The sequence below is a fragment of the Panulirus ornatus genome, chromosome 10 (assembly GCF_036320965.1).
Source record: "Panulirus ornatus isolate Po-2019 chromosome 10, ASM3632096v1, whole genome shotgun sequence".
In the NCBI taxonomy this organism is placed as follows: Eukaryota; Metazoa; Arthropoda; class Malacostraca; order Decapoda; family Palinuridae; genus Panulirus; species Panulirus ornatus.
The window spans coordinates 16,687,653-16,706,869 of record NC_092233.1 but is presented as its reverse complement, the minus strand read 5'-3'; the positions used below and the strand labels follow the sequence as shown (position 1 = coordinate 16,706,869).

At 38.6% G+C, this 19,217-nt stretch overlaps 1 protein-coding gene across 1 annotated transcript; it reads right to left on the bottom strand.

Moving 5' to 3' along the window:
- Positions 1-844: 844 nt before the first annotated feature.
- Positions 845-19,097, bottom strand: ATPsynO (ATP synthase subunit O, mitochondrial). The gene is made up of 6 exons (XM_071665556.1): positions 18,990-19,097; positions 15,122-15,166; positions 10,008-10,118; positions 7,253-7,385; positions 2,835-2,947; positions 845-1,262 (listed from the first exon to the last, which is right to left on the bottom strand). Exons 1-6 carry the CDS (start codon positions 19,014-19,016, stop codon positions 1,062-1,064), a joined length of 630 nt encoding a protein of 209 aa, XP_071521657.1. The 5' UTR covers positions 19,017-19,097; the 3' UTR covers positions 845-1,061.
- Positions 19,098-19,217: the final 120 nt, after the last annotated feature.

The following is a 19,217-nucleotide window of genomic DNA, read 5'->3' as shown; positions in this document are numbered from 1 at the left end:
TCTATCCCTTTTATGCCTCACACCCTCCTGCATGTTCAGGCACCAAGCCTTCAAAACATCTTCATCTCTGGTTTCCCTCTTTTCCTTTTTCCCTCCATTTCTGATATATTTTTTCTCCAAAATGCAATTTTACCCACTTATCAGTGCATGGCATAAGCAACTTTAATAGCATTTATACCTAGCTAACTTGAGTCCTATACTTAACAGCCTAGTTATATGCCTCTTACATTATTACCAACGTCCTCCATCAAATCTGCTTTCAAACATTCATTCCATTCTAAATAAATTTTCCAAGTCTCTTCCTAAAGATATTTACACAGCAACACTAACCCACCATATGTTAGCTCTGGATACCACCCATCCTAAAGTCCATTTGCACCATCAGTAAAAATTTTTCTTTTTTTTTTTTTTTGGAGAGAGAGAGAGAGAGAGAGTTGCTTTACCTGGCGAAATATGTTTTCTAACTACTGGTTGTACAAATCAGGAACTTACCATCTGAAATGACAATAAACCTACAGAGCACTCCGGCCCCCTTTATTGCACAAAGATTATCTTTGTATAGTATCAAGAGAGCAGCTATACCAACAAACATAATTCCTAAGGGAACATTTCAAGTAATGCATTTTGATATCTAGCTATAATTGTCATGAGATTGGTAACTGTATGTGCACCTTTAATTGAAATTATGCTAAAAGTTCACTTTTCACTGGTAAAGAATAGCAATTAAATCATATAAAATTCTCATAACTCGTGTTGTATTCATATCTTCGTTATATAATACAGAAACTAGCATTTCATTATAGTTCCAACAAAATCACAATAGGTTTAATGAAAATATACAAAATCTCTTTTAAACTTATAATTCACATATTCCTATTCACATTCAATTTGTACAAATTCACAGAATATGATGATGCACTGTAAGCTCAAACCATCCAATGGAACCATTTTAACAATGATGGTTTTACTATATTACAATATTCTTGTGTTAAGTCACAAACACTTCTTCATGCTTATGATAGTTAACTGTAAACATGTGACATTCAGATACTATATATAATCTAAACAGCTTGCTGGAGGATGGCAGTGTATTTATTAATCTTGGAGGCCAAGGACATGTCAATGTACTTGTCACCAACTGAAACCAACATGCCACCAATTATTGATGGGTCAACCTTCAAACTAAGCTGAAGAGTCTCGCCTGGTTGCAGGAATGCTTTAAGGGATGTCTCTAGTTCATTCTTCATAGCAGTATCTAAAGCCTGAAAAAAAAAAAAGGTTATTCTTGAAGTTTACACTTTCAAGGTACATTGTAAGCCAGAAAAAAAGTCAATACTTAATTCACGTTCAAATAAGGTTCAACAGCAGAGATATGGTTTGAACATTTTACATTTTTTTTAATATGTACATGCAGCATCTCAATATTTTGTGACCTATGGTCCTGAATGGTGGTCATGACCAACTTCCTGAGAGCTCCAGGAGCTTCATAAAGACAGAAAAGGCTCCTGGGACAGGAATTAGGTACTATGACTCACACAGCTTAACCTTTTTCAAACACTACATCGCTACCATATTCCTAATTAATACTCAAGCTCAACTATTCCAAAATCTGCTCTATTTTAATTTTTTTTTCAATATTATCCATTAACTTCATACAAATAGTTCTTTTAATATTTCTTTAATACAATTTGTAGTTTCGTGTGTAGCTCACAAAATCAATCTCCACCACATGTGCCGTATTAGTCACCTTTCTCTTCCAAATTGTTCATCATATTAAGTGGAACGTTATCTATTTTCCCCTCCCTACAGCTGCCAGAAATCCAAACAACAGCCTGTCTGTTAAATTTCAATGGGAGTTCTTAACCGTTTTCTTCTTTTTAAAAAAAAACACACACTCAATTATCCCACCTGTTTCCCATCTGTTCCTTGTATTACCTTGCTATATGCAAAATGGCAAACAAATATGAATATTTGATTTTATTCATTTATATAATTATCTCCCTGCTACACACAAAGAAAGGCCACATCAGCTCACTTCCAATCTCTATCTGCCAAGTGTAATGCACCAAAATTGTGGTTCCTAATTTGCTGGTGATTTCAATACAGGTTTTCAAAATTATTACAAACTTAGAAATACAGGTATTGAAAAGGATGAAAGACCTGTGTAGTATCAATGTAGGAAGCTAGCTGAGGCAGTAATCATTGTTTGACTCATAGTAATGACTCATAGTGTATGTATATACATGTATATGGGGGTGGGTTGGGCCATTCTTTCGTCTGTTTCCTTGCGCTACCTCCCTAACGCAGGAGACAGCGACAAAGTATAATACAGAAATAAATATAGTAATGGATGCAAACTTATGATTTTGAGAATTACTTTGCTTCATGACCAAGACTAACATCATGCTTTGTGCATCTATAATTTTACTTTACTTCATGTTCAAGACTAAGATTATGCTTTGTGCTTCTATAATTACACATAGAGCTTACAGATAATTCTCTTCATCTGTATGCTTTACTTATTACACTAATCTGTAAGATTCTGATCTCTTCCACTAGCACAATTAGCCTCCAAAAGGACCCAGTAGTCTGTTGCATTTTCAGTTCCTTTGTACTTAACGGTCAACTTCGTGAATAATACTTACTCTATTATATGGGATAGTTTAATCCCATTTTCACATATTCAGGGCGTGAATAATACTTACTCTATTATATGGGATAGTTTAATCCCATTTTCACATATTCAGGGTGCAATATCTAGGTAAAAATATTAATGTGTATTTAAAGATACTTAAAGTTAATGGTACCCCAAACACCATACCATAACAACCCACCTTTGCAGTAGTGACCTCACAAATAACCTCCCCTCGGACAGCTGCCATGATTGTTGTAAAAGCACTAATTACCCCCTCAATATTTGACAGACGACCATTTTCAACAAGTGCACCTGTTAAAAAGTTAAAACTGTAAATACAAAGGCAAGTATATTATATGATTCAAAAAACTATCTACAATTGCTGAAATCATGAAACCAAGGCCTTAGAGTTAGGGAATGCCATTTCTGTATGTGTAAAGCAAAATATTTAAGCTATAAGGAATGACAAACTCTCCCATTCCAGGGTGGTGTCCTACAAGTTTGAGAGAATCACTAGGATCCATTGGGGTCATGACCCTTTAATCCCTATTCTTCTGGTGATGTATCAACCTCTCACCCATTGTCACCCACAGTCACAGGCAGGGCCTGGTAATTTCCAGGGATCTCAGAAAATGCAGAAAATCAACAGAGCACTCCATTCCACCCCTCTTTCTTCTTCCATACCCTTTTTGGTCTTACAGTTCATGATATAAAACCTTAGGGGATATAAACAGAATGACTAAGGGAGAAGGGAAGGGGACCCGAAAAAACCTTGTACCCCCTGATAAAATTCCTCTTATGGGCACCCAATTAGCAACTCTACATCCTGCTCACCACCAAGGTTGGTACTAACCTGCCACCACCTAATCCTTGGATCAGGGATGTCAACCTAATGGTACCACTATATATATATATATATATATATATATATATATATATATATATATATATATATATATATATATATATATATATATATGAATATGTGGTTTCAGAAGTGGTAGAGGATGTGTGGATCAGGTGTTTGCTTTGAAGAATGTATGTGAGAAATACTTAGAAAAGCAAATGGATTTGTATGTAGCATTTATGGATCTGGAGAAGGCATATGATAGAGTTGATTGAGATGCTCTGTGGAAGGTATTAAGAATATATGGTGTGGGAGGAAAGTTGTTAGAAGCAGTGAAAAGTTTTTATCGAGGATGTAAGGCATGTGTACGTGTAGGAAGAGAGGAAAGTGATTGGTTCTCAGTGAATGTAGGTTTGCGGCAGGGGTGTGTGATGTCTCCATGGTTGTTTAATTTGTTTATGGATGGGGTTGTTAGGGAGGTAAATGCAAGAGTTTTGGAAAGAGGGGCAAGTATGAAGTCTGTTGGGGATGAGAGAGCTTGGGAAGTGAGTCAGTTGTTGTTCGCTGATGATACAGCGCTGGTGGCTGATTCATGTGAGAAACTGCAGAAGCTGGTGACTGAGTTTGGTAAAGTGTGTGGAAGAAGAAAGTTAAGAGTAAATGTGAATAAGAGCAAGGTTATTAGGTACAGTAGGGTTGAGGGTCAAGTCAATTGGGAGGTGAGTTTGAATGGAGAAAAACTGGAGGAAGTGAAGTGTTTTAGATATCTGGGAGTGGATCTGGCAGCGGATGGAACCATGGAAGCGGAAGTGGATCATAGGGTGGGGGAGGGGGCGAAAATTCTGGGGGCCTTGAAGAATGTGTGGAAGTCGAGAACATTATCTCGGAAAGCAAAAATGGGTATGTTTGAAGGAATAGTGGTTCCAACAATGTTGTATGGTTGCGAGGCGTGGGCTATGGATAGAGTTGTGCGTAGGAGGATGGATGTGCTGGAAATGAGATGTTTGAGGACAATGTGTGGTGTGAGGTGGTTTGATCGAGTGAGTAACGTAAGGGTAAGAGAGATGTGTGGAAATAAAAAGAGCGTGGTTGAGAGAGCAGAAGAGGGTGTTTTGAAGTGGTTTGGGCACATGGAGAGGATGAGTGAGGAAAGATTGACCAAGAGGATATATGTGTCGGAGGTGGAGGGAACAAGGAGAAGAGGGAGACCAAATTGGAGGTGGAAAGATGGAGTGAAAAAGATTTTGTGTGATCGGGGCCTGAACATGCACGAGGGTGAAAGGAGGGCAAGGAATAGAGTGAATTGGAGCGATGTGGTATACCGGGGTTGACGTGCTGTCAGTGGATTGAATCAAGGCATGTGAAGCGTCTGGGGTAAGCCATGGAAAGCTGTGTAGGTATGTATATTTGCGTGTGTGGACGTATGTATATACATGTGTATGGGGGGGGTTGGGCCATTTCTTTCGTCTGTTTCCTTGCGCTACCTCGCAAACGCGGGAGACAGCGACAAAGTATAAAAAAAAAAAAAAAATATGGATATACATGTGTATGTGGGTGGGTTGGGCCATTCTTTCGTCTGTTCCCTTGCGCTAACTTGCTAACGCAGGAGACAGCAACAAAGTATAATAATAATAGAAATATATATATGCGGTTGTTTAATTTGTTTATGGATGGGGTGGTCAGGGAGGTGAATGCAAGAGCTTTGGAGAGAGGGGCCAGTATGCAGTCTGTTCTGGATGAGACGGCTTGGGAAGTGAGTCAGTTATTGTTCGTTGATGAAACAGTGCTGGTGGCTGATTCAGGTGAGAAACTGCAGAAGTTGATGACTGAGTTTGGTAAAGTGTGTGAAAGAAGAGAGCTGAGAGTAAATGTGAATAAAAGCAAGGTTAGTAGGTTCAGTATGGTTAAGGGACAAGTCCATTGGGAGGTAAGTTTGAATGGAGAAAAACTGGAGGAAGTGAAGTGTTTTGATATTTGGGAGTGGATTTAGCAGCGGATGGAACCATGGAAGCAGAAGTGAGTCACAGGGTGGGGGAGGGGGCGAAGGTTCTGAGAGCATTGAAGAATATGTGGAAGGTGAGAACATTATCTCAGAGAGCAAAAATGGGTATGTTTGAAGGAATAGTGGTTCCAACAATGTTATATGGTTGTGAGGCATGGGCTATAGATAGGGTTGTGTGGGGAGGGTGGATGTGTGGGAAATGAAATGTTTGAGGACAATATGTGGTGTGAGGTGGTTTGATCAAGTTAGTAATGAAGGGGTGAGAGATGTGTGGTAATAAAAAGAGTGTGGTTGAGAGATCAAAAGAGGGTGTGTTAAAACGGTTTGGTCACATGGAGAGAATGAGTGAGGGAAGATTGACAAAGAGGACATATGAGTCAGAGGTAGAAGGAACGAGGAGAGGCGGGAGAGCAAACTGGAGATGCTCTTTTAACCAACATGATGTGACCTTGCAGAATGAGACCATGTCCATCAAAGACTCACTTTGGATGAGTCCATCCAAGGTAGAGTTCCTAAGGAAGCAACTGGACCACCTGGAGGCCCATAAACTCATCAAGAGAAGCTCCAGCACATGGGTTTCCTGTGTATGCTGGTTCCTAAGCCTGATGGAAGTTTATGGCTCTGTATGGACCATAGGAATCAATTAAGTCAAGAAGCCAGACTCCTTACCCCTGCATCATATTGAAGTCACTGAAAGCAAGGGGTAGACTACCCACATTACAATGCTAGACTTGCTTAAGGGTTACTACTTAGTCAGCCTGACTGCAGTGACTAAGAAGACTTTCACTTTCTTGACATGTGGAGGGCTGTTCCCACTACATTTCAGCATCTTTTCATAACACACCACCCAAAGCAAACCATTGTAGAAGCTGGTATATGAAAATAAAAAGCTGTGGACAACAACCCATTTGGTCAGGGAACAAGAGGAATTATAAAGTGGGAGACTGGTACCAACACTGGCAGCAACCAGGACAATAATGTTGCTGGTGCTGGGTCATGGATCAGTTGAGGGGTGGGCTTGGGAATAAGCCTCACAAGAAAGCAGGTTAGGTAGTCCTAAACCTTTGGGATCCTTAAGATTATCTTAAGCTTCAAGGATTTTCCAACCATGGAAAAGAATAATTCTATTCCTATACAAAAACTTCATGTTGAATCACTCAATTTTGACTAAAAATTATTACTATTCACCCTCAATATCACTAACAATGTATGATTCTGAACCATAAACTCAAACATAATAGTAACCGTAAACTAGTGAAGCTACTGCCACCTGCAATGAGCCTTAGAACTCTGGGTCTTCCCTAAAACTTCACTAGTAATTTCTTCTGATTCCATAAAATTCCTATAAAACAATCCTCAAATTTTCTTCTTTCATTCATGGTCAACCATGCATATCTTAAAAATTTTCAACACTTGTACAATTACTCATAAGTCTTACATGACAAATCCTTTTCAGATATATAAATCGTTAATCATTCTGCAAATGCAAGTGAATATACATATATTTTCTTTTATTTGCTGACAAGACTGAAGTCATTTCACTGTGCTAATAGTCCTAGTATATCTTTGAGATATCTTTTTGAAAAAATAAAAATTACCTATGCATTCTCTGTTCATATTCTTCCACCATTTCTAAAGCTATCCCATTCATGCTGATCATAAGATTCTAATTCTTTATTCAATCCCTTTCCGTTGGGAGAAATGCTAATATACAACCAAAATGATTCCTTTAGATTCAATAACCTAGTGCAAATCAATTTCTACATACCAAAGAGGTTGACAGTAAGGGCATCAGCATTCTTCTTTGCTAAAACCGAGTCTATGGCTTCTTTCTTGAGTTCTTTGCTTAGGAGTGGATTCAAAAGGAAATCCTTAAGTTGAGGATCAGTCTTCAAAAGGCCCTGTGTAAAAAATTCAAGCATTTAGATATATGTACATATTGGATAGAGTCTTGAAATGTATATTATCACCCTATTCCAGCATAAAAGAAAAAAAATACTTGCTTTACATCAACTTGTGACTTATTATACTTCTAAGAAACTAATGTCTATTACTTAAAACATGTATCTTACAATTATCTTATTATGAGCTTCTACATCATCTCTATTTTTAATGAATGCCTCAGATGTAAAGTGTCAAATTATCTCTCTCACCAGTTAAACTAACCTAATCTACAGCTTTACTATTATTCATCTCTTATGCCATTTCACTTGTCTAATCAATTGGGTAACACACCATCATATGATCAGTTAATAACATTCTTATGTTCAGTCAAGAATATAGCTTGCTTTAATACAGGGGTGGCCAATCTTTTATGCAGGTGGGCCATTCTAAATTATTTTGACCCAATAACAGGCCATAGAGTGTGTGTGTGTGTGAGATGTGATGTATGCACTAATGTGCCTTGAGAACTGTCAAAATCTGCTTTCATCATTGAACAGGCAACACCCAGGCTGTTTGTCAGGTGAACAAAAGTAAGAACACTTCACCGTTATGATTAACAATATTCATTTTTTAAAATGACTGTCCACAAATGTATGTAATAGGGAAAACAGGTATTATCCTCAATGCATTGGAAATTACATTATGGTAGGTTTGTGTTCACAAAAACAACTTGCACAGTTCAAGTAAATTAACATATCTTAATTTTTAAGTTCACTGTTGCATTAGCAACTCATAGCAACATTAACAGCAAATAAAGATGTGAATAACTGTAACTCCATTTCAAGAGCATGTACACTGGCAAACCTTGATTCAAATTTTTTAAAACACAACAATCATCTGCATATTTCGTCACACTACATTTGCTTGTGGCACACTAAGGATGCTCTGTAAAGTGCACTGCACTGTTTTTTGAAAACTTATTTGAATACTTTGATGTGACAAACAAGATCATTAACAAGCTGATCTTTACCTTGAAGCATAAGTGTTTAGTTCATTGAGATGAGTAGATCATTCTACTAAAAAGGCCACGTAGGTAGTAGATGGAAGGCAGCCAACAACCAGGGAGGTATATTACCAGTAATATCTGCCTGGGTATTGGGAGGGTTAGTGATGGTTGCATAGAGCCAACACTTCAGTGGTTGTCATGTTGCACTCAAACTCAGGCAGCTGTCTTTCCTTTCTGCCTCACCTGAACGTGAACTACTGGCATTCTGTCCACAAACATACAATCTCTCCTTGTTACAAATAACACTCAATCAACACTTAGCTCACACAGCTCATTCTTCATAACTATATTTTCGTGTGGTAAGCACTGTGCTATAGGAGCAGTAGATAGAAGTAGTAGGTAGTAGTACTAGGTAGACACATTTGGTATAAGTAGTCAGTAGGAACATTAGGTAGGAGCCTCTGCAAACACTGCACTAGAGTTTCACTCTGCCAGTGGCCTGTTAAGGGTGAGGCACTGAAGGCTAAGTGCTAATGGAGTTCACTGGTTATGGACTCTTTTGCCATGACCACCTGCTTCAGGGAGTTCCAGAAAGTTGGAACAGGCATCAGAGATACAGAGAGACAGATAAGCCAGATCTAAAAGCAAGTTATGGCTGGATAACATAATTCTTGTACTGGCTTCCCTTGCATATCCATACACATTCTTAACTCACCAAGAATGTCACAAAATCTTTATAGTACTTTTTCAATGCTTACCCATCTTTCACAACGACAGGTAACATCATGGTATTCTGAATCCATATCACTTAAGAACTCTTTCAACTGCCTGTGATGATAACATGCTCTAATACAGTTGGCAGTAAAAATAACAAGTGGCATTACATAACTCACTTTGATTCATTTGGCAAACATTTTCCCCTGATGATAACTGCTGTGCAAAATAATCTTTTTCTTGTTCAACTACAAGTCTCACTGTAGCACTTTTATTTAACCCAGCCATGGCTTTCCTGCACCAGCCTTGTTCTAATACATGGAACAATGAACTATGATGAAGGTTAAGAGGTAGCCATAGCAATTACAATACAAATTTCTGGCATTCTACAGTTAACTGAATTCTATTTTCTTACCAATTAAGCAGCTGTAAGAAAAATAATGTATCGCATAAAAATGCCAGATCTGTATATGGTTTATGTAACTTTCTTCACTGCTCAACTTTACGTAATTAGCTTGGGTGAAAATCTTAAACTATTCACACTTTTTAGTGTACATTGGTCTATCTACAGGCATATGCCCCACTCCTTTTAACATTTTTCAGCAGAAAATGTGAAGTGCTATACCTTCGAATCTACTTTACAAACTTTTCAGCAGAAATTGTTGAAGAGAAAAATGCAATAATTAGCTTAAAAAAATCAGATAATACCCCCTTCAAACTTTGAGGCCTTACAAAATTAAAAGACAATCGATATCTTATTCCTTACATCATCAAGTAATCACTCAACATTCATTCTTTCTTAATCCACTAATTCTTCCAATGATGTTCCTAGGTTTAAAGATCTGCTTTCATTTGGTTCACTAATCTAATACTGAATTAAAACAAGGACCTGATTTTAACATTTTGCTTTTCTACTTACCGAAATTTCTTTTATATCCTTGTCAACTGCATTCAAAGCCTTCTGCTTTGAGGCTGCAGAATAAAGGGCAGTGGCATAACGGCCCTCCAATCCAAATACCTGAACTGGGGGCTGAAAAAGGAAGGGTTAGTATATGTGGCTATATACCAAAACTTTTGATGAAAAACATAAAAACTGTGCTGTGGTGCAAATGCTACAAGCTTCAAAATAAGCATGACGTATATCACGTATAACAAGAATCAAGTTAGAAACTTGTAAATAATGTACAGAAACGTTTTTACAGAATAAGAGTGGTGGATGAATGGAAGACTAATTGAGGACATGATTAATGCAGACAGCATACTTTTTTAAGGTTCCAGTAACAGACAAAAGTCCACATCAGGGTCAGGCCTTATATGAAATATAAAGAGGTCAATGCGATGGAAGAAAAAACAAGGAAAATTCTTTTAAGAATTTTAGGGTGAAAAACTTGTTTCTTAAAAGTGCTAGGTCACAGTTACTGGGAAAGACATGAAAGGGTAGAGTTCCTAAGTCTTCAAGGTGTTGGGAAAAGAAAGATATCAAAATGGCCCATCCTTTAACAGCAATTGGCCACACAGTATCCATGTGGTGTAACCGTTTACCGAGTATTGCATGGTCTAGCTAGTTGGGGTACACAAGCACTAACTCTCGAGCAAAAAATCAAAGTATTACCTATAGAAGAGGGAAATGAACCAGCATTGCAGCACTGGGAAAGTGGGTCAAGTTTGAAAGTTAGTCTGGGAGATTTGATAAGCTGGACTGCCTTTGCCTCAACTCTGTCAAGTAAGGATACGGAGCTAGAACCATGTGAAAGCAGTACTCAATACAAGGATAGATCAATCCTTTGTATAAATGGAACAGCTGTTCAGAAGAAAAGAAATTTTAACATCTAAATTCAACTCCCAGTTTGTCAGAGGCAGACTTAGCTATTTATATGAAGTGGAGTTTCCAAGATAGTGTGAGGTGACGTTACAGTAATACTAAAAATGTTCATGAAGTCTGTTTAGCGGTGGCATTACAGACATCAGCAGAAGGAAAGCTGTGAGGAGTTCCTGATGAACAGAGGTGCAGACAGTGAAACTTGAAGGCATTAAGCTTAATTAGATTTTGTCAACCACACTGAGATATCCAGTCCAAGCCTGATTTTATTGAGGAAGTTCTCTCAAGAAGAGATGTAAATTGACTTGACAGATGTTCAAGAATGCAGTGTTGAGTCATCAGCATATGAGTGTAAGTATTTGGTTATTTGTAAAAGAAAGGGAATCACTGATAAACAGGAGGAAAAGAGTAGCAGACAGAACATTAAGGGACACCACTGCTGATGGAAAAAGGCTGATCGATCAACAACAATGAAGAAAGATCAGCCAGAAAGGAAACTAGATGTGAAGGAGCAAAGTGAGGGAGGGAAACCAAAAGAGGGGAGCTTAAAGATAAGACCCCAATACCACATGCTTTTAAAAGCTTTGGATACATCAGGGGCAACAGCATAGGAGTCCCGTAAATCTTTCAGGGGTGATGACCAGACATTATGGATAGGAAAGAATGTCACCAGTGGATCTCACATTACATAAGTCATACAGATGATCAAAGGGAAGACTATGAGATTCAAGATGTCTGAGGATACAGAAGATGAGGAGGAATTCAAAGACTTAAGAAACAGCAGATGTCAAAGCAACAGGACAATATTTAGATGGGTTAGAACAGTAACCCTTCTTAAGGAAGGGATGTATCAATGCTTACAAGAAGAAAAAGTTCTGTTTTTAAAAGAAATGGAACAGACAATCAAGTACAGGTGCAAGTTTGGTGACACATTCTTTCATTGTAAGGGGATGGATGCCACCAGGCCCACAGGCCTTGCTTGTGTCGCAAGAGAGAAGTGCTCTTTGAACAGTTTGGAAAGAGACTGTTGGGAAGGGCTTAGAATTAGTAAGCAGAGCATCAGGAGGTAAAAGAATATTAGTCATCCATGGTAAGGTTAGAGGAGAAACGAGAACCAATGAGAATTGCTTTGTCTAAGGAACAGACAGCTACAATACTGTCAGAATGGAAAAGTGAAAGGTAGAACAATGGAAGTTGATCGTGATGCCCTTAGCCAAAGACCAGAGAGACTTATCATTGGATGAAGACATGAGGTTATCAACTTCCTTTGAATAAAGGAACACTTCGCCTCATAGGTAATGTAAATGCAATTATTGCACTGATTACTGTGGTAATAAATGCTAAAGGGGTGTCAGAGGAAGGAGAGTTTTCCATGCCTGAATGGTCTCAGAACAGGAACAATTGAATGGATTGAAAGAAGTGGTTGTCTTGGAGGAAGAGGGGATAAATACTTCCATTCCCTCAACAATAAACTCTACCATGTGTTTGGCAGAGACAGAAGCATCATCACACAGGAGACAATAAGTAACCCAAGGAAAGACAGAAAAGAATTTCTTCAAGTTCTTCCAGTTAGCTTTGTTGTGGTGCCAATACTTACATTTAGAAGGGACTACTGGAAGAGGAGGTGCCATTAAAATTGATACATTAATTAGTGTGGTCAGAAGAACCAACTGTGGGGGAGATTTTGTAACTACAGCTTGAAGGATTAGAGGTGAAAAACAGATCCAGAATATTAAGAGAGTAGACACAGCATTCAAAAATATGGATGTGATAATTTGCTCCAGATCATTGAGGATGGAGAAGGTGAGGGCTTCAATATCCCCACTTTCTGTGTTGGAAGAGTTCAACCAATCCCTATATTGTGAACAGTGAAATCCCCTAGGTAAAGGATCTCACAGTTTCATCGCAGAAGTTCACATAGTCATAGAGTTATAAAATTTGTAGAAACAGAAAAACAGTGGTAGATAACATCAAAGTCTGAGGACTCAAGATCTTCAAGGCAGTGCTTAAGGTGTGAGGATGTGGAAGTAAGTACAGACACCAACTTTGAACCAGCATTGTGAGCAAGGACTATAGCTGGATATGATAAAGGAGCTGCTGAGAACATGTTAGTATAGTGAATAAGAAAAGAGGCTGGTCTATCAGCGAGGGAAAAATTGTGGGGAGGGACCTTCCTCTCACTGACAGAGTTAGATGGGAACCTGGAGATTCTTAACATCCAATTATGCTAGGGACTAGGGGCCATGATTGCATTAAAAATTGACTGCAGACATGAGATGACAAGAGAACTAAGTAGCAGTAATAGGTGTAAGGTGCTTATAAAGAGAAGATGGCAGGACTAGCCCAGTAGTCCTGTTTTGATGAGAAAAAAAGTACAACTAGCAATCCTTACGTGGAGGGTGCAAGATGATTCTAGGCACCTTGTTAACACTCCTGAATCAGGGTGGTAGTACCACCCTGGGCAGCTGTACTCAACAGCCTAACACCTAAGGGATTGGTCCAAGGGTTGGGAATAGGATATTTCTTAAGTTAGGCAGGGTACTGGGAGAGGGTCCAAGGGTTGGGAATAGGATATTTCTCGAGTTAGGTGGGGTACTGGGAGAGGCCAAAATACTACTAACTGAGCCCTACCTCTCACTGACAATATAGTCATACAGGAAAGTATGGTCATAGGAGTACACCAAAAATTTGGTGGGGTTATGGGAGAGATCATTATTCTACAACCTGGGCCCTGTCTCTTACTGGCAGCAGAGTCATTCATCCCATTTCTTGCCCCTGAGCACACTAAGATTTATCATAAACTTCACCATGCATCGGGCAGTAGATGTGGTTTCAGGACTGGATCAAGTGTTTAAAGAATGTGGAAGTAAAATACTTAAATAGGATCTGTGAGTGGCATTTACAGATGTGGAGAAAGCATATAATTAGGTTGATAGAGATGCTTTGCGAAAGCTGTTACAAAAATATGGTGTGGAGGAAAGCTATAAAAAGCAGTGAGTTCTCATCAAAAGAGTTAGGTATGTGTGTGCGTAGGCAGTGAGGAAGGTGAGTGGTCAGCAGTAGTGGTATTTTATGTCACCATGGCTGTGTAACTTGTTTTTGGATGGGATGGCAGGGGAAGTAAGTGCAAAGTTCATGGATAGGGGGCAGGTATGCAGCCTGGATGTGTTCTAGTGAGTAAATTGTTGTTTGCAGATGATATGACAATGGAGGCAAATTTAAGGGAGAAACTGCAGAAGTTGGTGTCTGAGTTCAGAAGTGTATGTAATAGGAGGAAGTTGAGAAAAAATGTGAATAAAAGTGAGGTTACAAGGTTTAGCAGTGCAGAGATACAGGTCAGTTAGGTGTGAGTCTGAAGAGAGAAAACATGAGTGGAATGTTTTTGATACCAGGGAATGGACATGGTAGTGAATGGAACAGGAGTAAATATTTATAGGGTGTATAGGGAGGTGAAGGTTCTGGGAGCAATGAGTAATGTGGGAAGAGAAGTTATTATATGGGAGGGCAGTAATGGGTATGTTCAAAGGTACAGTTGTCCCAACAATGTTGTATGGATGCAAGAGCTATAGCTGAGAATGTATGTAGGAGGGTGGTGCTGGAAATGATGTCTGAGGATAATGTGCGGTACTAGGAGGGTTGATCAAGAAATTAATAATAAAGGTAAAAGAGACGTGAGGTAATATGAAGAATATGGTTGAGAGAGCTAAGAGGGTGTGCTGAAATGGTCTGGACATTTGGAGAGAATGAGTGAGGACTGACTGACAAAGACAATATATGTAGTGGAAGTGGAGGGAACAAGGAGACCAAATCTGAGATGGAAGGAAAGAGTGAAAATGATTTTGAGTGAACGGGGCCTGAACATACAGGAGGGTGAAAGACATGCATGGGATATAGTGAAATGGAATTATGTGGTATACAGGGTCTGACATGCTCTATGTAGATTGAACCAGGCCATATGAAGCAGCCAGGGGAAACCATGGAAAGGTCTGTGGTTTTAGTACATGACACATGGCAGCCTGTGAATGTATGCGAGGCAATGAAGCCTTTTCTTCATCTGTCTCTGGTGCTACATTGCTTATGTGGGAAACAGTGAACAAGTCTGAAAAAAATTTATTCACAGCTATCTATAAGATTTATACACTCAAATATTTATGTGCAAAATACATTTTATCATGGTTAACTTTATGGTCTCAGGTCAATACAACACTACTAACCTTCACCAGCTGCTGAGTGGCCACTGAAGTAGAGAAGGACCTTGCCTGTAAAAGATGATCCAATGTTAGATCTGGAGTACTCTACTATTCATGGATGTAAGGACTGATAAATGTATCAATATCATTCATACCCAATCCAAAATAATACATTCATTTAGTCACCAGAACTTATCTGTCTTACATGGATTATATTGCCCTTTTTTTCTGTAAAGATCATTTCTTTAGTATCAGAGAAAATTAAGCTGAAACTGAGGCAAGAACTATTTTTACTGGACCCTTTGGAAAAAAAATTATATATATAAATTATATATATATAAAAGGTGAGAGCAAATGATGTATGAGGAGTGGGGGAGGAACAGGAAGTATTTAGGGAAGCAGTGATTGCTTGCGCAAAAGATGCTTGTGGCAAGGTGGAAGGTGGGCAGATTAGAAGGGTAGCGAGTGATGGGATGAAGAAGCAAGATTGTTAGTGAAAGAGAAGAGAGAGGTGTTTAGACGATTTTTGCAGGGAAGTAGCGCGAATGACTGGGAGACATATAAATGAAAGAGGCAGGAGGTCAAGAGAAAGGTGCAAGAGGTAAAAAAGAGGGAAAATGAGAGTTTGGGGAGAGGGTATCATTAAATTTTAAAAAGAATAAAAAGATGTTTGGAAAGGAGGTAAATAAAGTGCATTAACAAGAAAACAAATGGGAACAATAGTGAACAGGGCTAATGGAGGAGGTAATAACAAGTGAGGGTGAAGTGAGGAGATAGAGTGAGTATTTTGAAGGTCTGTTGAATGTGTTTCATGATAGAGTGGCAGATATAGGGTGTTTTGGTCAAGGTGGTGTGCAAAGTGAGAGGGTCAGGGAGAATGGTTTGGTGAACAGAGAAGAGGTAGTGAAAGCATTGCGGAAGATGAAAGCCGGCAAGGCAGCGGGTTCGGATTATATTGCAGAGGAATTTATTAAAAAGGGGGTGACTATGTCGTTGACTGGTTGGTAAGGATATGCAATGTATGTATGGTTCACGGTGAAGTGCCTGAGGATTTGCGGAATGCATGCATATAGCCACTGTACAAAAGCAAATGGGATAAAGGTGAGTGCTCAAATTACAGAGGTATAAGTTTGTTTGAGTATTCCTGGGAAATTATATGGGAGGATATTGATTGAGAGGGTAAAGGCATGTACAGAGCATCAGATTGGGGAAGAGAAGTGTGGTTTCAGAAGTGGTAGATGATGTGTGGATCAGGTGTTTGCTTTGAAGAATGTAAGAAATACCTAGAAAAACAGATGGATTTGTATGTAGCTTTTATGGATCTGCAGAAAGCATATGATAGAGTTGATAGAGATGCTTTGTGGAAGGTATCAAGAGTATAAGGTGTGGGACATAAGTTGCCAGAAGCAGTAAAACGTTTTCATCAAGGATGTACGGCATGAGGAGGGTAACTGGCTCCCAAAGAATGTTGGTTTGTGGCAGGAGTGCATGATGTCTCCATGGCTTTTTAATTTGTATATGGATTGGGTTGTTTGGGAGGAGAATGCAAGAGTTTTGGAGAGAGGGGCAAGTATGCAGTCTGTTGTGGATGAGAGGGCTTGGGAAGCAAGTCAGTTGTTGTTCGCTGATGGTACAATGCTGGTGGCTGATTCCGGTGAGAAACTGCAGAAGTTGGTGACTGAGTTTGGTAAAGTGTGCGAAAGAAGAAAGCTAAGAGTAAATGTGAATAACAGCAAGGTTATTAGGTTCAGAAGGGCTGAGGGACAAGTTAATTGGGAGGTAAGTTTGAATGGAGAAAAACTGGAGGAAGTGAAGTGATTTAGATATCTGGGAGGAATTAAGCAGTGGATGGAACCATGGCAGCGGAAGTGAGTCACAGGGTGGGGAAGGGGGCGAAGGTTCTGGGAGCACTGAAGAATGTGTGGAAGGTAAGAACATTATCCTGGAGAGCAAAAATGGGTATGTTTGAAGGAATAATGGTTCCAACAATGTTACATGGTTGCAAGGCATGGGCTAAGATAAGGTTGTGTGGAGGGGGGTGGATGTGTTGGAAATGAGATGTTTGAGGACAATATGTGGTGTGAGGTGGTTTGATCGAGTAAGTAATGAAAGGGTAAGAGAGAGGTGTGGTGATATGAAGAAGAGTAAGAAGAAAAAATGAAGAAATAAATCCGAGCTCTACACATTTTCAGACCTGACTCATTAATGAAGGTTTAAAGAAAAGGGGGAAGAAAGAGAATTCTGCAGCCTCACTGATTAATGAGAAGAGTTCTCATGGTGGTCTTCACACAGAAAGTAAAGGAAGCACCAGCCAGGTGCATGCCTTGGGTCTAATTGTCTGAAGGGACACATAATGACAGCTAACGAGAGCAGTGGCCAAAATATGGATGTTGACATGGGTGGAAGAATGAATGGAAAAGTCTGTCTCACCTAATAGTTTAAAGTATGAAGTTATATATTTTGGGTAATCATTAACATTAAATATAACACTGAAATATATATCAACATCTTTCCCGGTTAATCAAACTCTAATCCACCTGCAGTAGTCACCTTAATCCTTAAACTGCTATAATCAATCACTGATATAGGAAAGTTTCCTGCCAATATTATTAACTGATGATTTAACAGTTCCTGCCCTTATCTGAATCCTAAATTTGTGTTTGATCCCAATCCTTATTCATTATGTCACCAGCATTATCCTGCCAAGGCTGGAAAAGTTTTCAAAAATCTCATTCATCAAAAATGGGGGAAATTATGTAAGCTACCACACCCTCTTCTCCAGGAAAACACAAAGTATAAAAAATTAGAAAGTATTCAAATACACAATTGCTGTAGGATAAAATTAAGGTCTGAAAAGATATCAGTACACAGTATTGTGCTTAGGAATATATATGAAATGGTGCCAAGAACAACAATCATCCTACATCAGTCTCAGCCTGTCCCTTACCCCAAAGTAGTCCATTTAGAACTATTCCAAAGGTTCAGCTAATTTTCTAAAAGTATCTTAATTCACCATTATCTAAACTTACATTTTCCCAGATACACAATACAAACATTACTATTACCTTCTTAAACACATTACAATATCTATGCTAACAATTTTACTAACTCATTCTCTAAATACAACACAACCATAGAACAAAATCACTCAATATATATCCCAAAATAATTACTATGTGTCTAAACTACTAAATTACTTGATAGTTAAACAATGAAGGTAGATTACCATAATCAAAAGACGAAGTGGCACCCCCACTTTTAATTTGCTTTTACCTTAGTGATGTATTTTTGTTATAGGAGCTTATCCAAATGTATCATTACATCCATTAACATAACATATTATTACCAAGGTGACCCATTCATGTTAGTAAAGTATAATATTTACGGAAAATGAGGTACAGTTTGTAACAAGATTCTCAATTATGTAATCAGAGGAATTAAGTCCTTGTTGTTCCCTTAATCTTAACTGTTTACAATTAAGTACAGATTAGTTTTGAGTTTACATAAGATTAAATTTCGTTATAACCTCAATCGAAAATGTATACACTAATATTTCCACAAATGTCGTATAAAACACCGGTTGGCTTTTTGTGTATACCTAAAAAAAATCTCCCATTTCCAGGTGTAAGTATATTCCCTTCAACAAGAAAAACACAAATATTTTCATGAAAGAAGTAATATAATTGAAACTATCCATGAAATTTTATTAAAACCTTGCCCTGCTCCTCAGCCGCTATCAGCTGATCCAACATTCATCTACCTCTTCCCCTATTACACTTTCCCTTTGATAACTGGTACACGGAAACACCCAACGAGTGTCAAGCACCTCAAATTACTGAACGAGTATTTTCGTTTCTTAAAACAAGGCAATTACCAAGCTTGACCTACGTACCAAAATGCTAAACCTTGAAGCAGCCATAACGACGGTCGACCGGGATCTGTGTTAGAAATGGTCAGACAATAACTTGCAACTTGGCTCTTTACATGATAGGTGCACTAAATATCTTTTTTTATATGAAAATATACCATGATACGATATTCATGTGGAAATTTACTTTTGTTATATCATATCTTACAGGGCAATACACTTTAGATGTAAATTTACTACTTTGCTTCAGTG